This window comes from Chiloscyllium punctatum, chromosome 3 (assembly GCF_047496795.1).
Source record: "Chiloscyllium punctatum isolate Juve2018m chromosome 3, sChiPun1.3, whole genome shotgun sequence".
NCBI lineage: Eukaryota > Metazoa > Chordata > Chondrichthyes > Orectolobiformes > Hemiscylliidae > Chiloscyllium > Chiloscyllium punctatum.
Window position 1 is genome coordinate 82,121,536 of NC_092741.1, and position 18,336 is coordinate 82,139,871.

The 18,336-nt window shown below is 38.3% G+C and overlaps 1 protein-coding gene across 1 annotated transcript in view; it reads left to right on the forward strand.

Moving 5' to 3' along the window:
• Positions 1–18,336, forward strand: part of slc35f1 (solute carrier family 35 member F1) — a 289,021-nt gene that overhangs the window by 232,271 nt on the left and 38,414 nt on the right. Inside the window, exon 6 of the mRNA XM_072555876.1 lies at positions 12,035–12,087. Within this exon, the coding sequence (XP_072411977.1) occupies positions 12,035–12,087 (53 nt within the window). The remainder of the gene's footprint in view (positions 1–12,034; positions 12,088–18,336) is intronic.

Below are 18,336 nucleotides of genomic sequence, written 5' to 3' on the forward strand. Positions count from 1 at the left end.
GCACATCCCTGCCTGCATCAATGGTGCTGAGGTGCAGATGGTCAAAAGCATCAATTCCTGCGAGTGATGATCACCAACAATATGTCCTGGTCCACTCACTTTGATGTGAGAATTAGGAAGGTACAAGCACATCTCTACTTCCTCAGGAGACTAAGGAAATTGGACATGTCCACAAGCACTCTTACCAATTTTTATGAATGCACCATAAAATGCATCCAATCTGAATGCATCACAGAGCGGTCTGACAGCTGCTCTTCCCAAGACTGCGAGCAACTGCAGAGAGTTGTGAACACAGCTCAGTCTGTCACACAAACCAGCCTTCCATCTACTGACTCCATCGATACTTCTTCCTCCTAGGGAAAGCAACCAACATAATCAAAGACCCCTTACACCCGTGTTATAGTCTCTTCTGCCCTCTTCCATTGGGCAGAAGATCTAAAAGTTTGAAAATACGTACAAACAGATTCAAGAACCACTTCTTACCCATTGTTATCAGGCTTTTGAACAGACCTCTCAAATGTTAATGTTGCTTCTCTATCTCTTTCTGTGCACCTTCTCTGCAGCTGTAACAGTATGTTCTGCACTCTGTTCTGCTAGGAGAAAGTGAGGACTGCAGATGCTGGAGATCAGAGCTGAAAATGTGTTGCTGGAAAAGCACAGCAGGTCAGGCAGCATCCAAGGAGCAGGAGAATCGACGTTTCAGGCATGAGCTCTTCTTCAGGAAGGGCTCATGTTCTGCTACCCCGATATGCTTTGTTTGGTATGATCAGCCTGTATAGCAAGCAAAGCAACATTTTTCACTGTATCTTGTTACATGTGACAACAATAAATCAGTCAAGCAATCACTAGTGGCACACAGGGCCAACCATGTGTACCATTTACAATATGCAGTCCAGCAATGCATCAAGGATTCTAAGACAGCACCCCTAACAAGGAGACTAAAATTGCACATAGCCAAAATGCAATCTCATCAATACCCTGTATAACTGAAGTTTGGTATAGATACTTTTGTGTTCAATTCCTCTCATAATAAATCCCTCTCATTCCATTAGGCTTCTTAATTACTTACTGTATTTGCATACAAACATTTTGTGACAAGAACATCTAAATTCCTTTGCAACAATCTACATCCTGTTTTGAAAGTTAAACATCTTTAGAGTTTGAGACAGTTATTGCCTTGGTGTTTGAAAGATCCATTAAATGAATAATGCCATTTTGGATTAGGTTCAGAAAAGGATGTTCATTGAACATCAGCCTGCAATCTCCCTTTGGTTAATTCCTAAGATGGGAATGGTTTCAATTCACAGAAGAAGTCAGGTGTCTCTCAGGTTGTCACAATTTTCAATTATTTGTGTTCACTGTTAACGTATAAATTATTGACTGACAGTCCAAAATATATTGGAATATGACAATGGATATGAATATAGACCAAAAGAACAGCGATCTTAGATGAAGCCCTGGAAACTGTCAAAGTCTATCATCCTTCAATCCAAAAAATAATTATTCAACACCACTCTGTTTACTTTCACTCAGCCAAATTCATACCTAGACCATCACTGTTCATAGAGTCATAGAGATGTACAGCATGGAAACAGATCCTTTGATCCAACCTGTCCATGCCAACCAGATATCCCAACCCAATCAAGTCCCACCTGCCAGCATCCGACCCATATCCCTCCAAGCCCTTCCTATTCATATACCCATTCAAATTCCTCTTAAATGTTGCAATTGTACCAGCCTCCGGCACTTCCTTTGGGCAGTTCATTCCATACCGGACCGCCCTCTGTGTGAAAAAGTTGCTCCTTAGTTCTCTTTTATATCTTTCCCCTCTCACCATAAACCTATGCCCTCTAGTTCTGGACTCCCTGACCCCAGGGAAAAGACTTTGCCTATTTACCCTATCCATGCCCCTCATGATTTGGAGATGCCAGTGTTGGACTGGGGTGTACAAAATTAAAAATAACACAACACCAGGTTATAGTCCAACAAGTTTAATTGAAAGCACACTAGCTTTCGGAGCAACGCTCCTTCATCAGGTGAGTGTCGCTCTGAAAGCTTGTGTGCTTTCAATTAAACCTGTTGGACTATAACCTGGTGTTGTGTGCTTTTTAACTTTGTATGCCCCTCATAATTTTGTAAACCTCTATAAGGTCACCCCTCAGCCTCCGACGCTCCAGGGAAAACAGCCTCAGCCTGTTCAGCCTTTCCCAATAGCTCAAATCCTCCAACCCTGGCAACATCCTTGTAAATCTTTTCTGAACCCTTTCAAGTTTCACAACATCTTTCTGATAGGAGGGAGACCAGAATTGCACGCAATATTCCAACAGTAGCCTAACCAATGACCTGTACAACCGCAACATAAACTCCCAACTCCTGTACTCAATACTCTGACCAATAAAGGAAAGCACACCAAACACCTTCTTCACTCTCCTATCTACCTGCGACTCCACTTTTAAGGAGCTATGAACCTGCACTCCAAGGTCTCTTTGTTCAGCAACACTCCCTAGGACCTACCATTAAGTGTATAAATCCTGCTAAGATTTACTTTCCCAAAATGCATATTCCCTGGACTTCACCTGTGTTCAGAAATCTGTGATGAAGTCTGTGTGTGCCATATCAACCACATTACCCTCAACAACCCTGTTATCTCCGTTACCTCCTCAAAAAACTCAATGATCAAATTGAGTCATTATGGCACAGAAGGAGATCATTCAGCCTATTGATACTAAAATCAAATTAGATAAACTTAATTTAACAAATCCAGTCTGGCTTTTCTTAATATATTCACGTGTCCAAGTGATTGTTGACTTTTTCCAGGATCCTTGCTTTTAAAACATTTCCGATCATCAAAGTTAAACTAAAATAAAAACAAAGTGCTGAAGAAACTGAGCAAGTCTGGCTGCATCGGTGGAGAGAGAAACAGAGTTAATATTTCAGGTCCAATATGACTGTCTTCAAAACTGAACAATGTTAGAAAATATATTTTTTAAATACTTTAGACAGAGGCAGAGGTCCAACATGACTCTTTTTTCAGTCATCCTGCTCACTTGACTCACTTACTTTCTAAGAACCAGATCCAGTAATGCTTCCTTCCTCATAAGATGAGAAACAAACTTATCAAGAATGTATTCCTGAACATGCTTCAGAAACCCTTTCTCTTCTTTGTACATGATTATTATTCTAATCGTTATTTGGATAATTAAAGTCTCCCATTATAGCTACTCTGTGGCTCTTGCAACTCTACAATTTTTGTACAAATGTATTCCGCTTTATGTTTTCCAAAATTTGGTGGCCTCTGGAATACGTCCAGTGATGCAATATTGAATCTGTTGTTTCTTCACTCTCACTAAATAGATTCTATCCCTGAGCTGTCAAGAACATTGTCATTCCAGCACTGTTGGGTTCTCCTAATTGATACATATACATCTCCTTTCTTCTCTGTCTTTCTTGAACAAATTGTATCCAGGAATATTTAGTATGCTGACCTGTCGTTTTTGAGCCAAGTCTCTAATGCCACATATCTAAGTGGCTTTGCAGCTCATCAACCTCATAAATGCCTTTACCATCCTGTCTTAAACATGCACAGTTGAAAATTTATTCAGTTGCAAGAAGGACACCTCAGTGATGCAATTCAAGAGATCACCATCCAATTGAGGATCTTTGACTGTCTTTTCCTGGTGAATAATTAGTGATAGTACCATGTACTAGACCCTTAGATCAGCATTTCACTTTGTTCCCCAAGTTACCATCTCTCTGCATTGGACCATGACCGCATCCACTTGCCAATATCCTGAAAGAGAAGTCCTCCGAAACTAAATATTTCACTGTGCCCTTTTACAAAAACAATTGTAAATCCAGAAAGTAATTAAGGAAGCTGAGAGAATGCTATTCTTAATTACAAGAGGAATACAACACAGAAATAAGGATGTTATACTTAAACGGCCGAAGTCAATTGGTAAGATCATATTTCAAATACTTTATGCAGCTTTGGTCTGCTTATTTAAGGAAAGATGTAAATGTATTGGACTGTGCTTCAGAGCCAGAATGTACATCTGAAATTCTTGGATTGTCTGAAAGGTTAGTCTAGATTTCTTTTCACTGAAGTTTATAAGAATGAAAGATGACTTGATTGAAGTAAATATGATCCTGAACAGGATAAGTTGGATGTGGATTATACAAGAACCAGGGGCACTTTGTAAAATTAGGAGTCAGCCTTTAAGCACAGAACTTCAGGAAGTAGGATCACTGAATAATTTTAAGGTGCAAGTAGACAGATTTTTGTTAGACAAGGGAATCACAGGTTGTCAGGGTTAGATAGCACTATGGAGTTCGAAACACAAATAGACCAACTTTGATTTCGCTAATGGTGGGCAAATGTGAGGGGCTGAATGACCTTCTTTTGCTCCAAATTTTTGTATTTATATGTCCTGGCAATAGTACAAACAATATTCAAGTAATCACCATTGTGTTTTCTAATAGCACCTGTATTGTGGGTGCTTTTTGCCTGACCCACTGCTTTTAATCAGTATTAACCCAATGACTAAGAAAATGTTGCTGCCTTCCAGTGAGGGTGACTGCACGCTGACCTCAATAAGATCCAGATCTTGTGAGCACCACCTTCTTCTGTGTTGCAGCATTCTAGAATAGCTGGCTAACAAGCTACAGCAAGCATATTGAAGGAGGATGGTAGACTTATCCATCATGGACTTATTGCCACTTCAATGGGATAGAATTCCACCATCCTCGTGATATGTTGAAGTACAAGTTGTTGGACTGTATGATTCTTTAAACACAACTATGGTGGGACTGTGGCAAGAGAATCAAAGGTTGTCAGGCATAGATGAGAATGTGAAGTTTTGATGGCATCAAATTGGTCTTGCATAGCAACTGACAGAGACTTTATGATCTCAGTCTGAGCTTCCACAGCCACATTCAGACATTGGATGGCTTCTGTTTGTGCCGCAATGGAAACTGAAGTGTTGGTTGTCAAATGCTGAATCACAACAAGGGTCTTCAAGTGCAGCAACGAGGTTGGGCACCACTTCCAAATTCTGTGTGAAGGTCTGTGCTGTCCTGAAACTGGAACTTTTTTTGTTCCTATACATGGTAAGAAACTCTCTGGCCTGTCTGCCAATTCAGTTCCATTTCTGTGTGCCATAGTGAAGTGGAGTACAGAAAGACTGAAGAATTACTTAAGTCAAAGTTATGTACTTCAAGATAATTTTGCATTATTTATATACCATTACTGATAAAAACACAGTCCTACCCCACTGACAGTATAATATAACATCAAGTGAACTACTTGCCTTGGTTTATGGAACTTAGCTTTTGGTGCGGCCTGAAAACAGAAGTTCTGGACAGTTTTGTTAAAATCAGGTCTTGAACAGCTCATGGTCAGTTAACAAGGAGACTAGGATTTTAAAGTCATAGGCCTCCTTTTGAGAATGGTTTTCTTGCCCTAGTGAAAATATAAAAGTACCTTGCAAAATCAGACAGATTTACCTTTTCCAGAACCTATAAGCATATGATACTTTTATCCTGTTGTAAATTCAATTGTAGGTGACAATTTTGAGTCTGTTCTGACGGAAATATGAAGTGATTTATAACAAGTTAATCCCCTCACACTGTGTCTCTGGGAAAACGATTAGAGACAAGTAAAATAAATGTTCCATCCAGACTAAATTACTTCTGGGACTCCATATAAATTTAGATGGCTGAGCAAATCTTTTCATAAGATAGATAGAACAATTAAAACCTTTCTTCAGAGATATCTGGAATTAATGTTGAAAGGTTGATGGTCCACAGGTTTCTGGAGGAGGTTGGCCTTTTTGATTCTAGGTTATGTTAGTTAGTGACACTGCTGATCCTTGTTAGCTTAGCACTCCTCAGAAATGTTGTACTGATCGCGGTGCTTTTTTCACACTTTCAGTCACAGGAAGTGGGTGTCATTGGCTGGGCCAGCATTTATTTCCCATCCCTATTTGTCATTGAGAAGGGGTGGTGAGCTTCATTCCCTTGCTGTTCTATCAGCTCACTTACCTTCAGCGACTGGTGGACGAGGAAGCCCAGGTTTCATTGCACATTTCCCTCTCTCAATTTATAGCCTTAAGATAATCATCTGCCTCCCTGATTTTGCTACCAAAATGGATAACCTCGCATTTGTCCACATTATTGTGCATCTGTCATGCATTTGCACACTCAGTCAGCCAGTCCAAATCACACTGAAGCATCTCTGCATCCTCCTCATAGCTCGTTCATCTGCAGATTCTGAAAGATTTGCTGTCACATGTGCCTCTGGCCTTCAAATCAGATCTGTGTCTGGCTCTGTGATATTGGTTGAGCTTGGATTTAACAGCTCCCTCCTATCTTGATCTCTTGTAAAATAATCCACATAAATAATTTTATTGGGAGGCAGCATTATTCCTGTTGTCATAAATGAAGTGAAACATTTCAAGTACACTAAAGCTATGTAACACAGTATATTAGTCTTGGAGGTTCCTGTAATAAAGCTGTTAGGCTTCTATTGGCAGTTGTCTACAGTGGCATGATTGATAGATGAATCCCACCAAAGGGGTTATTATTAGTGTTCCATTCATCCATCATTCATCTAACTTGTCCTTGAGCTAAATAATAGTTGAGATGATGGCCTTTAATAAGAAGTTATTGTATGCAGTTCACCAATTATTGTTTACAACCTTTTTATCTTCTTTCCTACTCTCCTGGAAGACATTGATAGAAAAGATTCAGAGATTGAATCATCTTGACTTTGAATTGAACTTGTGTTGTAAAATATATTTGTATTGTATTTTGTTCCATATGTGTGGCAGGAAATTGTATAGATTGTAAATAGTATAACCCAATTAATGCATATGCTATAAATGCAGAATTAAACATTTTAAAAGCTGGTCTTCGAAAATCCAATTAGTTTCTGTTCTTTGTGTTGTTTTTCAGCGCAAGCAGTGTTGTGTGTGTGGGTGGGGAAGTCACATTGAAAGCTGATTATGGTACATTATATCCTAGTACTGATTATACGGTGCTTTGTGCTCAAAGTTAGCTGTTAAGCAAAAAGGATTACTTTTACTTTAGATTAAAATGCTAAGTTTGTAAGAAAAAGAAACAACTACAAGTTATGACTTAGGCCATATTAAAGTAATCATTATTTTATAAGTTTATATTAAAGTGGTCGTATATACTGGTCACATTAATGTAAAGGTTCTGGATTTTATGTGCCACCATGTTTCCAGCAAGAATCCAAGTAGCGTTAATTTTTTACCTGCCTAGAGGAGAATGAGGCCTTATTAATATCATTGATCGGGCCTTATTTAAAACCCAACGCCCAATGTCCAACCTGTAGAGGGCAGGAGGGCATAAAAAAAATCAGGCTTCTGGAGGATACCCAATGGTGCAAAGTAGAGAAAGGTTTTTGTGCTGGAAAAAATGTGTGTGTGTGTGTGTTTATATTGAAGGGGGAGGTGAAGGTGGCAAGCACATCTGGAGTAAGGAAGCTTGAGCTTTCCTTGTGTGGCATAGAGAAGCAGAAGAATCAAAATAAATTTTAAAATCCTGAGAAAACATTTCAAACATTTCCAAAATTTTATGCACTGACTTTCAAATATAGATAAAGAAAACAGGCAGAAGTATGCTATTCTCTGCCTTGAATTTGCTCCATCATCCAATAAGATCATGGCCTATCTAACTGTGGTCTCAACTTCACATCCCAACTTAATCCTAACTTTTGACTCCCTTGTTAGTCAAGAATCTGTTTACATCTGTCTTTAAAAAATTCAAAGGCTGTGCCTCCACTGCTGTCTGAATCTGAGAATTCCATAGACTCACAACTCTCTAAGAGAAAAGAAAATCTCCTCACCTGCATTTTAACTGGGTAACACCTTATTTTTAAACTGTAATCCCTAGTTCTGGTCTCTCCCATAAGGGAAAACATCTTTTAAAAATCCATCCTGTAAAATCCCCTCAGGGCATATATCTGAATAGGATCACCTCTGATTATTCTAAGGTCCAAAGGATACAGGTCGAGCCTGCCCAATCTTTCCCACAATGGACCTCACTGCCCCACTCCAGGTGTCATTTACATAAACCATCTCTGAACTGCTTCTAATGTATAGATCTCAACCCCCTGGGAGAGGGGTCCATCGGTTCCACAATCAGTCAACTAATCAACAGGAATGCAGTCTGCTTCAGCAAGTTTTAACAATTTATTATGAATCTGGGTATGGGTTATCCAACAACACCGAAGTTAAACTCCCTATGTATTCTGGAAAAGCTATGCAAATACACTTAGAACAAGACAATTTTTTAAATGTTTCTTAAGAAATAGTACTGCCTTAATTACAGAATAAATCCAATAAAATGTAATAAGTGACATTATGGATAGCAGGTTAACCCAATGATATTTCCTGAAAATCAAAGTCGTTTACTACACATTTATCTCTTTCCACCTGCATTTCAAGGTTAACTAAAATAGTTAGTAATGTCCTATCTAGCTTAGTTAATTTCATGCTGTGAAGAGTGCATTGTTCTGATTTATCTTTAATTCAATTAGCTCAGCAATGCAGGAATGCAGCCTGAAGCCATTTTGAACACAGTGTTAATTTGCAATTTAAAGCCATTTTGTTATGTTACTTTGTATTAAGAAGCCATTTTGTGGTTAATAAAAGCATGCATAAAAATGATTATTCCTGACAACATTTTTATTCCAGATTTTAGATCCTCAATGCAGTGATGTCCTTTCTTAAATAGGATGTCTAAACCTGTACACAATATTCTAAGATACAGTGTCACAATGGTCTCTACAGCTATTGAAAAATATCTCATCCATTTGCCTTCCTAATCTCTAAACTGTACCTGTATGCTAACTTTATACGATTCATGTGCCAGGCCTCTCAGATCACTGTGAGTCTCAGAATTCTCTAATCTCTTTCCAGCTAAATAATATGCTGTTTTTCTGTTCTTCCTGTCAAAGTGGATATTTTGATGTTTTCCCACAACATACTGTATCTGCAAATTTTTGCCACTAAAAACCTATGTATATCCCTTTGCAGAATTCTATATACTCTTCACAATTTATTTTCCTAGCTATCTTGGTGATCGTCAGAAAATTCAGTAGCTGTATGATTAGTTCCTTCATCCAATTTATAAATATAACGTGGTACGCCAGCACTGATCCCTGTACTAGTCCACTTGTTACAGCTTGCCAATTTAAAAAGTACCCATTTATTTCTACTCTGTGTTTCATGTTAGCTACTCTCTATCTGTCCTGTTGTGTTACTACCCACATCACAAGTACTTATTTTGTATTGTAACCTTTCATGTCTCAAATAACTTCTGGAAATCTAAAATATGCTGCAGCGAGAAGTTTCCTTTTATGCACCTTGTTTGTTACTTCCTTAAAAAAAATCCAGGAAGTGAGTCAAACATGATTTCCCTTTCACAAAACCATGTTGACCTTGCTTTGTTGCCATTGGATTTTCTACATGCCTCATTAATCCTCCTTAATAAAAGATTCCAGTATTTACCCTATGACACATGTTGCTCCACCTGGCCTTTAGTTTCTGTCTGTCTAGAGGAGTCACGTTTATTATTTTCTAAACTGATGAGACTTTTCAAAATCTAAGATATTTTGGAGAGGTAAAACCAATACATCAACTAGCTCCGCAGCCATTTCTAAACCCTAGATGATGTCCATTAGGACCTAGGGACTTTTATACTTTTATTCTAAACGCTTTTTTCAGTACCCTGTGCTTGTTGAATGCAATTATTTTAAGTTTCTCCCCTGAATTTGTCTGCTATTCATCTCCATTACTCCCAGCATTTAGTATGTCCAAATATATTATAATCAGATGTAAATTGCAAAAATATATACATCACATAGAGTTTTTTTCCATTATTTGCATCTGAAACTCAGGTACTGAGAAGTTATTGGTTAGTCCTGGCATCCAGCCTTATGAGCAAAGTTAGATTATGAATGATTCATTTTGTTAAAGATCCTATTTTCTTTCCAGCTTCCTCCGATGATGACAGCTGGATTTTGTGCTGCTGGCCACTGCTCTGTTGGCCACTGCTCTGTTGACCACTGCTCAGGCAGCTTCTCAGCACAGGGCAATGGGTTTTGTCTTAATTATACAAATTGACTTTAAGTAAAATATTTTTGCTAGAAAGCGCATGACCATGACAAGGCACAGCTGACATTACCTGTAAGTGTGCAGAAATTCACAATGGCATTTTTCAACCTGCCTGGCATAAAACTGACAGAACCAGTTGACGTCCCTATTTTATAATCTGCTTGATCTCCTGAGAGAAAGACATGTGATTGTAGTTTTAGAGCTTTTGGTTGGATTTTTAGACAGACTAGACAGCAAGAAACTGATCCCAATGGCAGAACCACAGGACACCCTTTTAAGGTGATTGACAAGATAACCAAAAGCAACCTGAGGAAACAAAATTCTTAGGAGGTGAATGCTTGAGGGTGTTGTGGAACCAGATTCGATAATAACATTCCTTCAAAAGGGAATTGGATAAGCACTCAAGGAGAGAAAATTTGTAGGTTTACAGGCAAGAAAGAGTAGGGGAGGGGATGGTTGGTGGGACTAAGTGGTATGACACATTCACAATGGAAACTATTCCATGATTCTCATTTAAATTCCCTCTTGGTTAGTTCCTCCTTTTCAGCCTCCCTGCCTCATTGAGCATTCTTCAGTTTGATTGGTGGAAGAGCCTTACTGCTATTTGAAGTGTGCAAAATGCCATACATCCCTGCAGTAGAATTCACATTAACACCAGACGACTTGGGGTCTCTACACAAGCCCATTGAAACTCTTTGGGAGACTGTGTGTGAGATGAATAGCCATTCCTTTGTTCCACTTAGTAAAATCCACACGATTATTTTCTAAAGCAGCATAGGGAAACTTCACCTGGAATTTCTGTGTGGAATCTCCAGCAGCAAATTAGCAGAACTCCTAGTGAAATGAACTTTCCTGTGTAAAATGAATGTGATCTCCCGTTCAAACTAAGTCTAGGAGAAAACTATAGAAGTTCAGATCCTTTATTACTTTAATCATTTGTGCATTGAAATATTGTTAGTGATTTGGAATTTGTGGGAAAATGGCTCTTCCTTTCTCATTTGAGATGTGTTAATGCCTATTGCTTCCATCTTTTCATTCCTGCATTCAGGGTGACCAGCAGCAGACCATATCATGATGTATATTGCATTTTATGTAATATAGAGAATATTAATGATTCTTTCATGATCATTGAGGACATCAGGGAATACAATATTAGTCAATAGCTGAATTCAACATTGTGTAAAACAACAATGGAATTAAGAAGGAAAGATATGTTTTCAGTACATGAAAGGTAGTTTAACTGTACTGTAAGTATAGGTTAACAACTTCAATTGCACTTACCAGGCCCAAAAGTTGCAGCCATATTGAATAAGAAAATAAATGCCGCAACTTCACGCTTTGTCAATGCCAAGTCTATCAATGTGGCTATAGCAGTCTTTTAAAGAACAGGACAAGTCAAATTACAGCTTTTGGATTTCCATCTTTGATGGTGTTTCTACATATTCTGGAAATTACTGAATTATTTACACACAGTAACTAAGTAAGTTAGGCATTATTCTCAATGCAAAATCTGCATGATATATTCAAACAATTGTGAGTAACAACAAACAGTTACTAGAAGTTTATGACTAGTCATTTGTTTCAGATCTAATATTTATTGCACAGTTTCTTGGAGCTCAACTATAGATTTTTGGAAGAGCTTCAAATTCCATGGTTGAACTTATAGAAAATTAAACTTTTCAAAGTGATCAACTGTTTAATGATATTAGAATGAAATTGAAATAACCACATGCATCCTTGGATTTGATGTTGATTTTCAGTTTCACTTGATGAAGTATTGAAGTATTGTTGCATTTTATACTTCTGATTTACTTTTCCAAGGGCAAGTTTGCATTAATTTTCTTTTTGAGTGAAGTAGAAAATTATGAATCATTTTAACTTTATTTTTATTACAGGGCTATAATGGAACATAAGGAACTGCTAAAGGTACCGTGGGATTGGCAGATAGGTGAGAATTTATCTTTCATATCTGTTATCCAGGAGTAGTAATTCATTTAGTTTTGTTGGTTAAGGTTGAAAGTATGATGAGTGAATAAAACAAAAGGGTTTGATGGTTGTCGGATGTGATGAGGTTATATAATTGTAGTCCTTCTGCTGCCCTCTTATATTCCTCTCAAATCTGTGCATATTCATTAAGCTGGCACCTGCACTATCTGTTCCACTTGGGTTTCTTGTAGTCAATGACTCACCACTCACTGATCCTGACTTTACAGTAACCTCTAAAGTTTGCACCGTGCCAGGATCTGAGCTAGTGGTTCTGGAAGTGTCAGATCAAGTGACTGTGCTATTTCATCAGTAATGCCATGCTGTCTTCCTCCTGCATGGTTTGCATACCTGAAAGCAATAAATCAGAAGTGTATATTGGGCTAAGGAAAAGAGAGCCATGATCACATCACCAAACAGCAGAATCAGAGTGAGGTGGGAGTTGAGAAGGGCCACACTGCAGTACCATGTCATCATTCCAAATGTTCTCTGTGACAGACTCTCTCATAGCTGGATTTATTTTACAGAGTCATTTCCTCCATAGCGTTCCAGAGATACAGGCATTCTCATCCCCACCCCTTCTGCTGTGCCAAGTGAAAGGGGAGGAGCAGCAGCAATTGTGTTGTTTGGTATTTGAGTGATTATGGCTCCCATAGCTGAGTCTGTAAAGCCAGTGAGAGGTAGATGTGGAGCGATTATCATTGGAGGGGGATATCCTTCGGAGAAGTCAGGTATCCTTTGGAATTGACAAAACTGGCTTAAATGAATACACAAAGTGGATGCACTTAATCTCATTAACTTTATTGGAACCCTCAACAAACTTGTAAAAATCAACTGTCTAAATGAGCTGTCAATCTGCCAAGCATCTAATAGACTTGCTCTGAAACCAGGCATTTTCAAAAAACTGTTTCTACTTCACTGAATTGACATACACTTGAGGGTGTGTATTACATAGTTACTGCAACATTACTGATTTCATAACCATTCGTTATTTCATAGGGTGCCTGCAACTTTGCTGTCTGATTGACAGCAACAAGTGGTTAAGGATGTGTTGATGTAGGACCATGAAATCTAAACGCCTCTAGTTATAGGGTATTATGCAGTTGAAATAAATGTGTATTGTCATAAGTCATTATTTAGTTGAAGGAATGCAAATATATGAAATGGTTTTATTTTATGAGTTACATTGTCTTTCTAATAGTAGTTCAGTCTGCAATAGACTCTTAGTTTATATAAGTTTGCTTACCTCATCTCTGCATAGTCACGTGTCCTGCCCATGGCGGGTACTGGGTGAACTGAAATGGTAACTGTGAGGACAGAAGGTGATATGCAGTGGGTATAGATTGGCCTTATTTGAAACTAAATTAGCAAAGGATCTGCAAAGTGAGTAGATAGGTATACGGTGCCATGGTGAAAATGGGGAACTTGAGGGTAGGTGGGAGAATGAGATGACACAGGTTGGCATGGATGATGTGAGAGGAATGTGTGAGGATGGGAAATAGGGGGATGCTCAGGCTAATTTTTCTTTTGTTTTTAAACTATAGACCAAGTTCTGGATCATCATGGTAGCTGCTCCTGTCAGTTTGCCTGTGCACCCAGTAGTCTCCTCAGTTCTTCTGGAATCATCTCCGTTCCCCAACTCCTAATATGGATTGCATCCCTAGGTCAAAAAAAAAATCAGGGCAATTATTTTTAAAGGCAAGGTTCACAGGGTCAGGAATTCTTACAATGCTGTGCATTTGACCAGAGATCAAAAATCTGGGCCTTCGTCTCTTTCTCTATATTCACATCCACATGACTTATATAATTGAACTTAGAAGCGCTGTATTTGATCTGGTGCTCCATTTATTTTGTTTCTAACTGCAGGCAATTGAACACTAGCAGTCACCAGCAGTGGCTTTTCATTCACTGCAACTTTCCTTTAAAAAGGATGGTTTGCCTTTAAGATCTAGAAGCATGACGAAACATGTGCTAGCCCTGTAAACATGATCATGGGTCACTTGTGGCTGAAGACACAATCAATTCAATAAAAAGGCAGGATACCTGCTTTAATGGGACCAAGTGTGGGTAGGTCATGATCCCCATGGCTAAAAATACAGGTAGTTCTCATATAAAGCATGTTTCAGCAGCGTAATTTGGCTAACGTTGCTGAAGAATTAGGGAATGGTATTTTCGAGATTGCTTATTCTCTGTTCACAATAGCGCAATGCCAGCTGTGATCGTTTTGCACGCTTCGTTCTGCTCATGCACCAATGTCAGCTGCCATCAGAACATGTGGGAGGTACAGCACTACACATTCAGCAGTTTCTCCTCAAAATTAAACTAATGAATGTTCATTGCTGTCTGTCTGAGACCAGAATATTCTTGCATAATTCCTGCAGGACTGCATTACTCTTACACATACCATTTGCCTTTCTAATTTGATCTTGTACCTACATATCACACAACCTAAACCAATCCTCAAGAAACAATCAGAAGACAACCAACCATAGCCATCCACTTCTGCAACCATAACTGTACCGGAAGGTGATGATGTAGATGGCTTTCTGTCCCTACATTAACAGTATTTTTTCAGTGTTAAATTTACTTTTGTTAATAAATATGATTTAAACCTTCATTTAGGCTGTACTTTGTGTTAAGCTTTTAGGTGATTTTTTGAATAATGGTGAGTGTTATTTTTTGGTGGGCTGCCCCATACCCCACTTTTCCCATAAGCCCCGTAATTTCTATGAAGTGATTTTCCATTAAGTAAGGTTTTGCTAGAACACAACTCCGACATTCCAGGAGAACTGTCTGTAGGGGAATGAGAAAAGACTTTGTTGTATTTTTTTTTATCTTGAGGGCAAATGCTTTGTTCTGCATTTGTCCATCATTTGACAACTCTGTAGGGTGTGATTATCTCAAATTTCAAAATAACTAAAAAAAATGAAATCATAATCATAAATCTAAATAATGATTGCATACTCCTCGTTTTGAAAAAAATGTCCCATTCAATGAAAAAAGAAAGCTTTTTTATGGCCATACTAATTCTTCCACCTAATGACTTTTATACAGGTTTGCACTGATTTTTTAAATAGATATTTTTATTAAAAATTTAAAATTTTTACAAGTTTACAAAAATAAACAAAACTCTCAAGTACAAACATTGATATACAATTAAATCTTAAATATATAATAACCAAAATTTAACAAAAGAAAAATACCGAGAAAGAAAAAAAAACAAAACTCAACTAACTACTAATCTAACCTATAACTAACCAGAGTGTCTATTTAAGTTTCTTACATTATTCAAATAAGAGAAAGAAAAAAAAAGCAACGGATAACACAGAAATTGGGTAGTGAGATACATGCTCGGAATGTGTTAACATCAAACGTAACAAAACCCGTATTCGTGCGGGATTCCTCTCCCAAGGGGCCCCGGACCAGCCAGGTTCACCATCTCAATTAAATAAAAGCCCTTGTTAGGATAGCCGAAATATCTGTATTCATATAATTCAAGAAGGGCTGCCATATTTTAGGAAATAATTTGGTCTTTCAGTGCACCATATTTGTAAGAAAGTCAAGGGGAATACATTCCATAATTGATCTGTGCCAATTTGAAAGTCCGGGGGCCTTCAGCCACCCAGTTTACCAAAATATTTTTCCTTGCACAGAAAGAGAGAATAGAAAATAGTCTCTTCCCCACTTTAATTTCCGTTCCTAAAATTTCTGTCAGGGTACTTGCTACTTTAGTCCAGTATCTACGGATCTTATGACAGGTCCATAGGCAAGAGTGCCCACCTCTACTTTACATTTGGGACACATTGGAGATGGTCCTGCCTTAAATTATGCCAATCGATCCGGTGCTATATGGGCCCTATGAAGTATCTTCAGCTAGATAGCCTGAGTTCTGTTACAGATAGTGATTCTTCTGGCGTTTTCCCAAATGTCATTCCACGTTTCTATAGAGATTTCTAGTCCCAATTCCTGATCTCATGTTTTAAGCAGATTGTCCATATCTCCCGATACTTCATCATGTAGTAAATGATAAATAGTACTGATGGAAAATACCCCCATTAGTCGTAGTACTCTACATTCTGTATATGATTTATAAAGACTATCTAATAACATAGTCTTCTTCTGTATATAATCTCAAATTTGGAAGTATCGAAAGAGGTCTCCATTAGGTAATCCGAATTTCTGACGCAGCTGTTCAAAAGACATCAGGACCCCATCTTTAAATAGGTCCCCTAGACATGAGATACCCCTGGATCTCCAGAGTTTAAAAGTGGCATCTGTAAACCCTGGTTGGAAAATCCATGCTCCCACTATCGGCGCATAGGGGGATGTTTTATGTGAGTTGCCCTCATTTTGCCGCATTATATTCCAAACTTTAATTGTGTTTAGTATTATAGGGTTTTTACAGTGATCGGTAATGATTTTCCTCTTGTCTGAAAATACGAGGTTAATAAGTGGGCATTTTACTTGAGGAGCCTCGATGTCCAGCCTTGCAGTGATTTTGAACTGAATCTTATGCTGGGGATAGGGTCATGGATGGAATTTCTTCTCTTACAAAGGGTGGTGAATCTGCTTTACTGCAGAGTGCTGCTGACACTTGGTCTACTATGGCAGACAGATTTTTAATCAATAAGGAATCAAGAGTTACAGGGAAAAGGCAGGAAAATGGAGCTGAGGACTATCAGGTCAACAGTGATTTCATTGAATGGCAGAGCAGGCTTGAAGGGGCAAATAGCCTATTTCTGCACCTGTGTCCTATTGTTTTATGTTCAGTCATTTTGGGACAGGCTTCATTTGTTGAATGCTAGTCTACCATGAACTACTGACCTCCAATGCCAGTATCCCTTTCCTAAGATATTCCAGGCATGGTCTGACCGGTGCTTTATATATCCTTAGCAAGATTTCCTTATTTATATACATCATTCCCTTTGAAATTAAGGCCCACATTCCATTTGCCTTTCTAACTTGTATGTTAGCTCTTTGTGATTTATACATGAGAGCTTTCAAATCCCTCCTGCTGCAGTTTTCTACAGTTTTTCTCCATTCAAATGATGTTTCAATCCTCTATTCTTCCTGTCAAAATGCATCACCTCACATTATATTCTATCTATCAAGTTTTTGTCCACTCAATTTGTCTATATCCCACTTTAAACTTATTTTGTCATCCTCATCACTTGCACCCCCTCCCCCCCACCTATTTGTGTCATCTGCAAACCTGGGGACAGTACATTCACTGAACTCCTCCAAGTCATTAACATATGTTATAATTAATTGTCCTCCCAGCAATGGATCTCTGTGGCACTCCACTAATTACAAGTTGCTATCTTGAAAATGCCTCCCTTATACCAATTCTTTGCCTTCTGTTAGTTAGCCCATCGTCTACCCATGCTACTGTACTTTCACCACACCTTGGGCTCTTATCTTACTAAGTAGCTTAACATGTGGGACCTTATCAAGCATCTTCTAGAAATCCAAATATATTGGTTGGTTTGTTTTGCCTTTATTATGCTTGTTACCTCTTTAAAGACACCTCATTTGCTTGTCAAGCATGATTTACTCTTCATGAACCCTTGCTGACTCTGTTTCTAAACGCTCTGTTATCACATCTTTTATAATAGATGCTAGTATCCTGCCAATAACAGTTTAAATAAACTGGCCTTTAGCTAGCTGTTTTATTTTTTTCTCCTCCCCTTTTTGAATAAAGATGTTACATCAGCAGTTTTCCAATCCTCTGTTACTTTTCTAGAATCTAATGATTCTTGGAAGATTACGACCAGTGCACCCTCTATTGCTTCTTGCTTAACATGCTAGAATGCATCTCATCAGGTCCAAGGGACTTATTAGTCTTGAGCCCCATTAGTTTCACTTGCGTTTTTTCTCCAGTGATAGTTACTATATTAATTTTCTTTCCCACTTTTACCCCTTGATTATTGATTATTTTCTGTAATGCTATTAGTATCCTCCACCATGAACGCAGATGCAAATATATGTTCAACTCCTCTGCCATTTCCAGGATCCCCATTGTTATTTCCCATGCCTAATTCTGTACGGGGGCCTATACTCACTTGGTATCACTTCTTATGTATTTAATCAAGCTCTTGCTGTCTGTCTTGATATTGCTTAACATTTCACTCTCAAAGTTTATTTTCTCCCTTTTTTGGCCGCCTTTTGTTTTTAAAACTTTCCAAATCCTCTGGCTTACCACCAATCTTTGTTA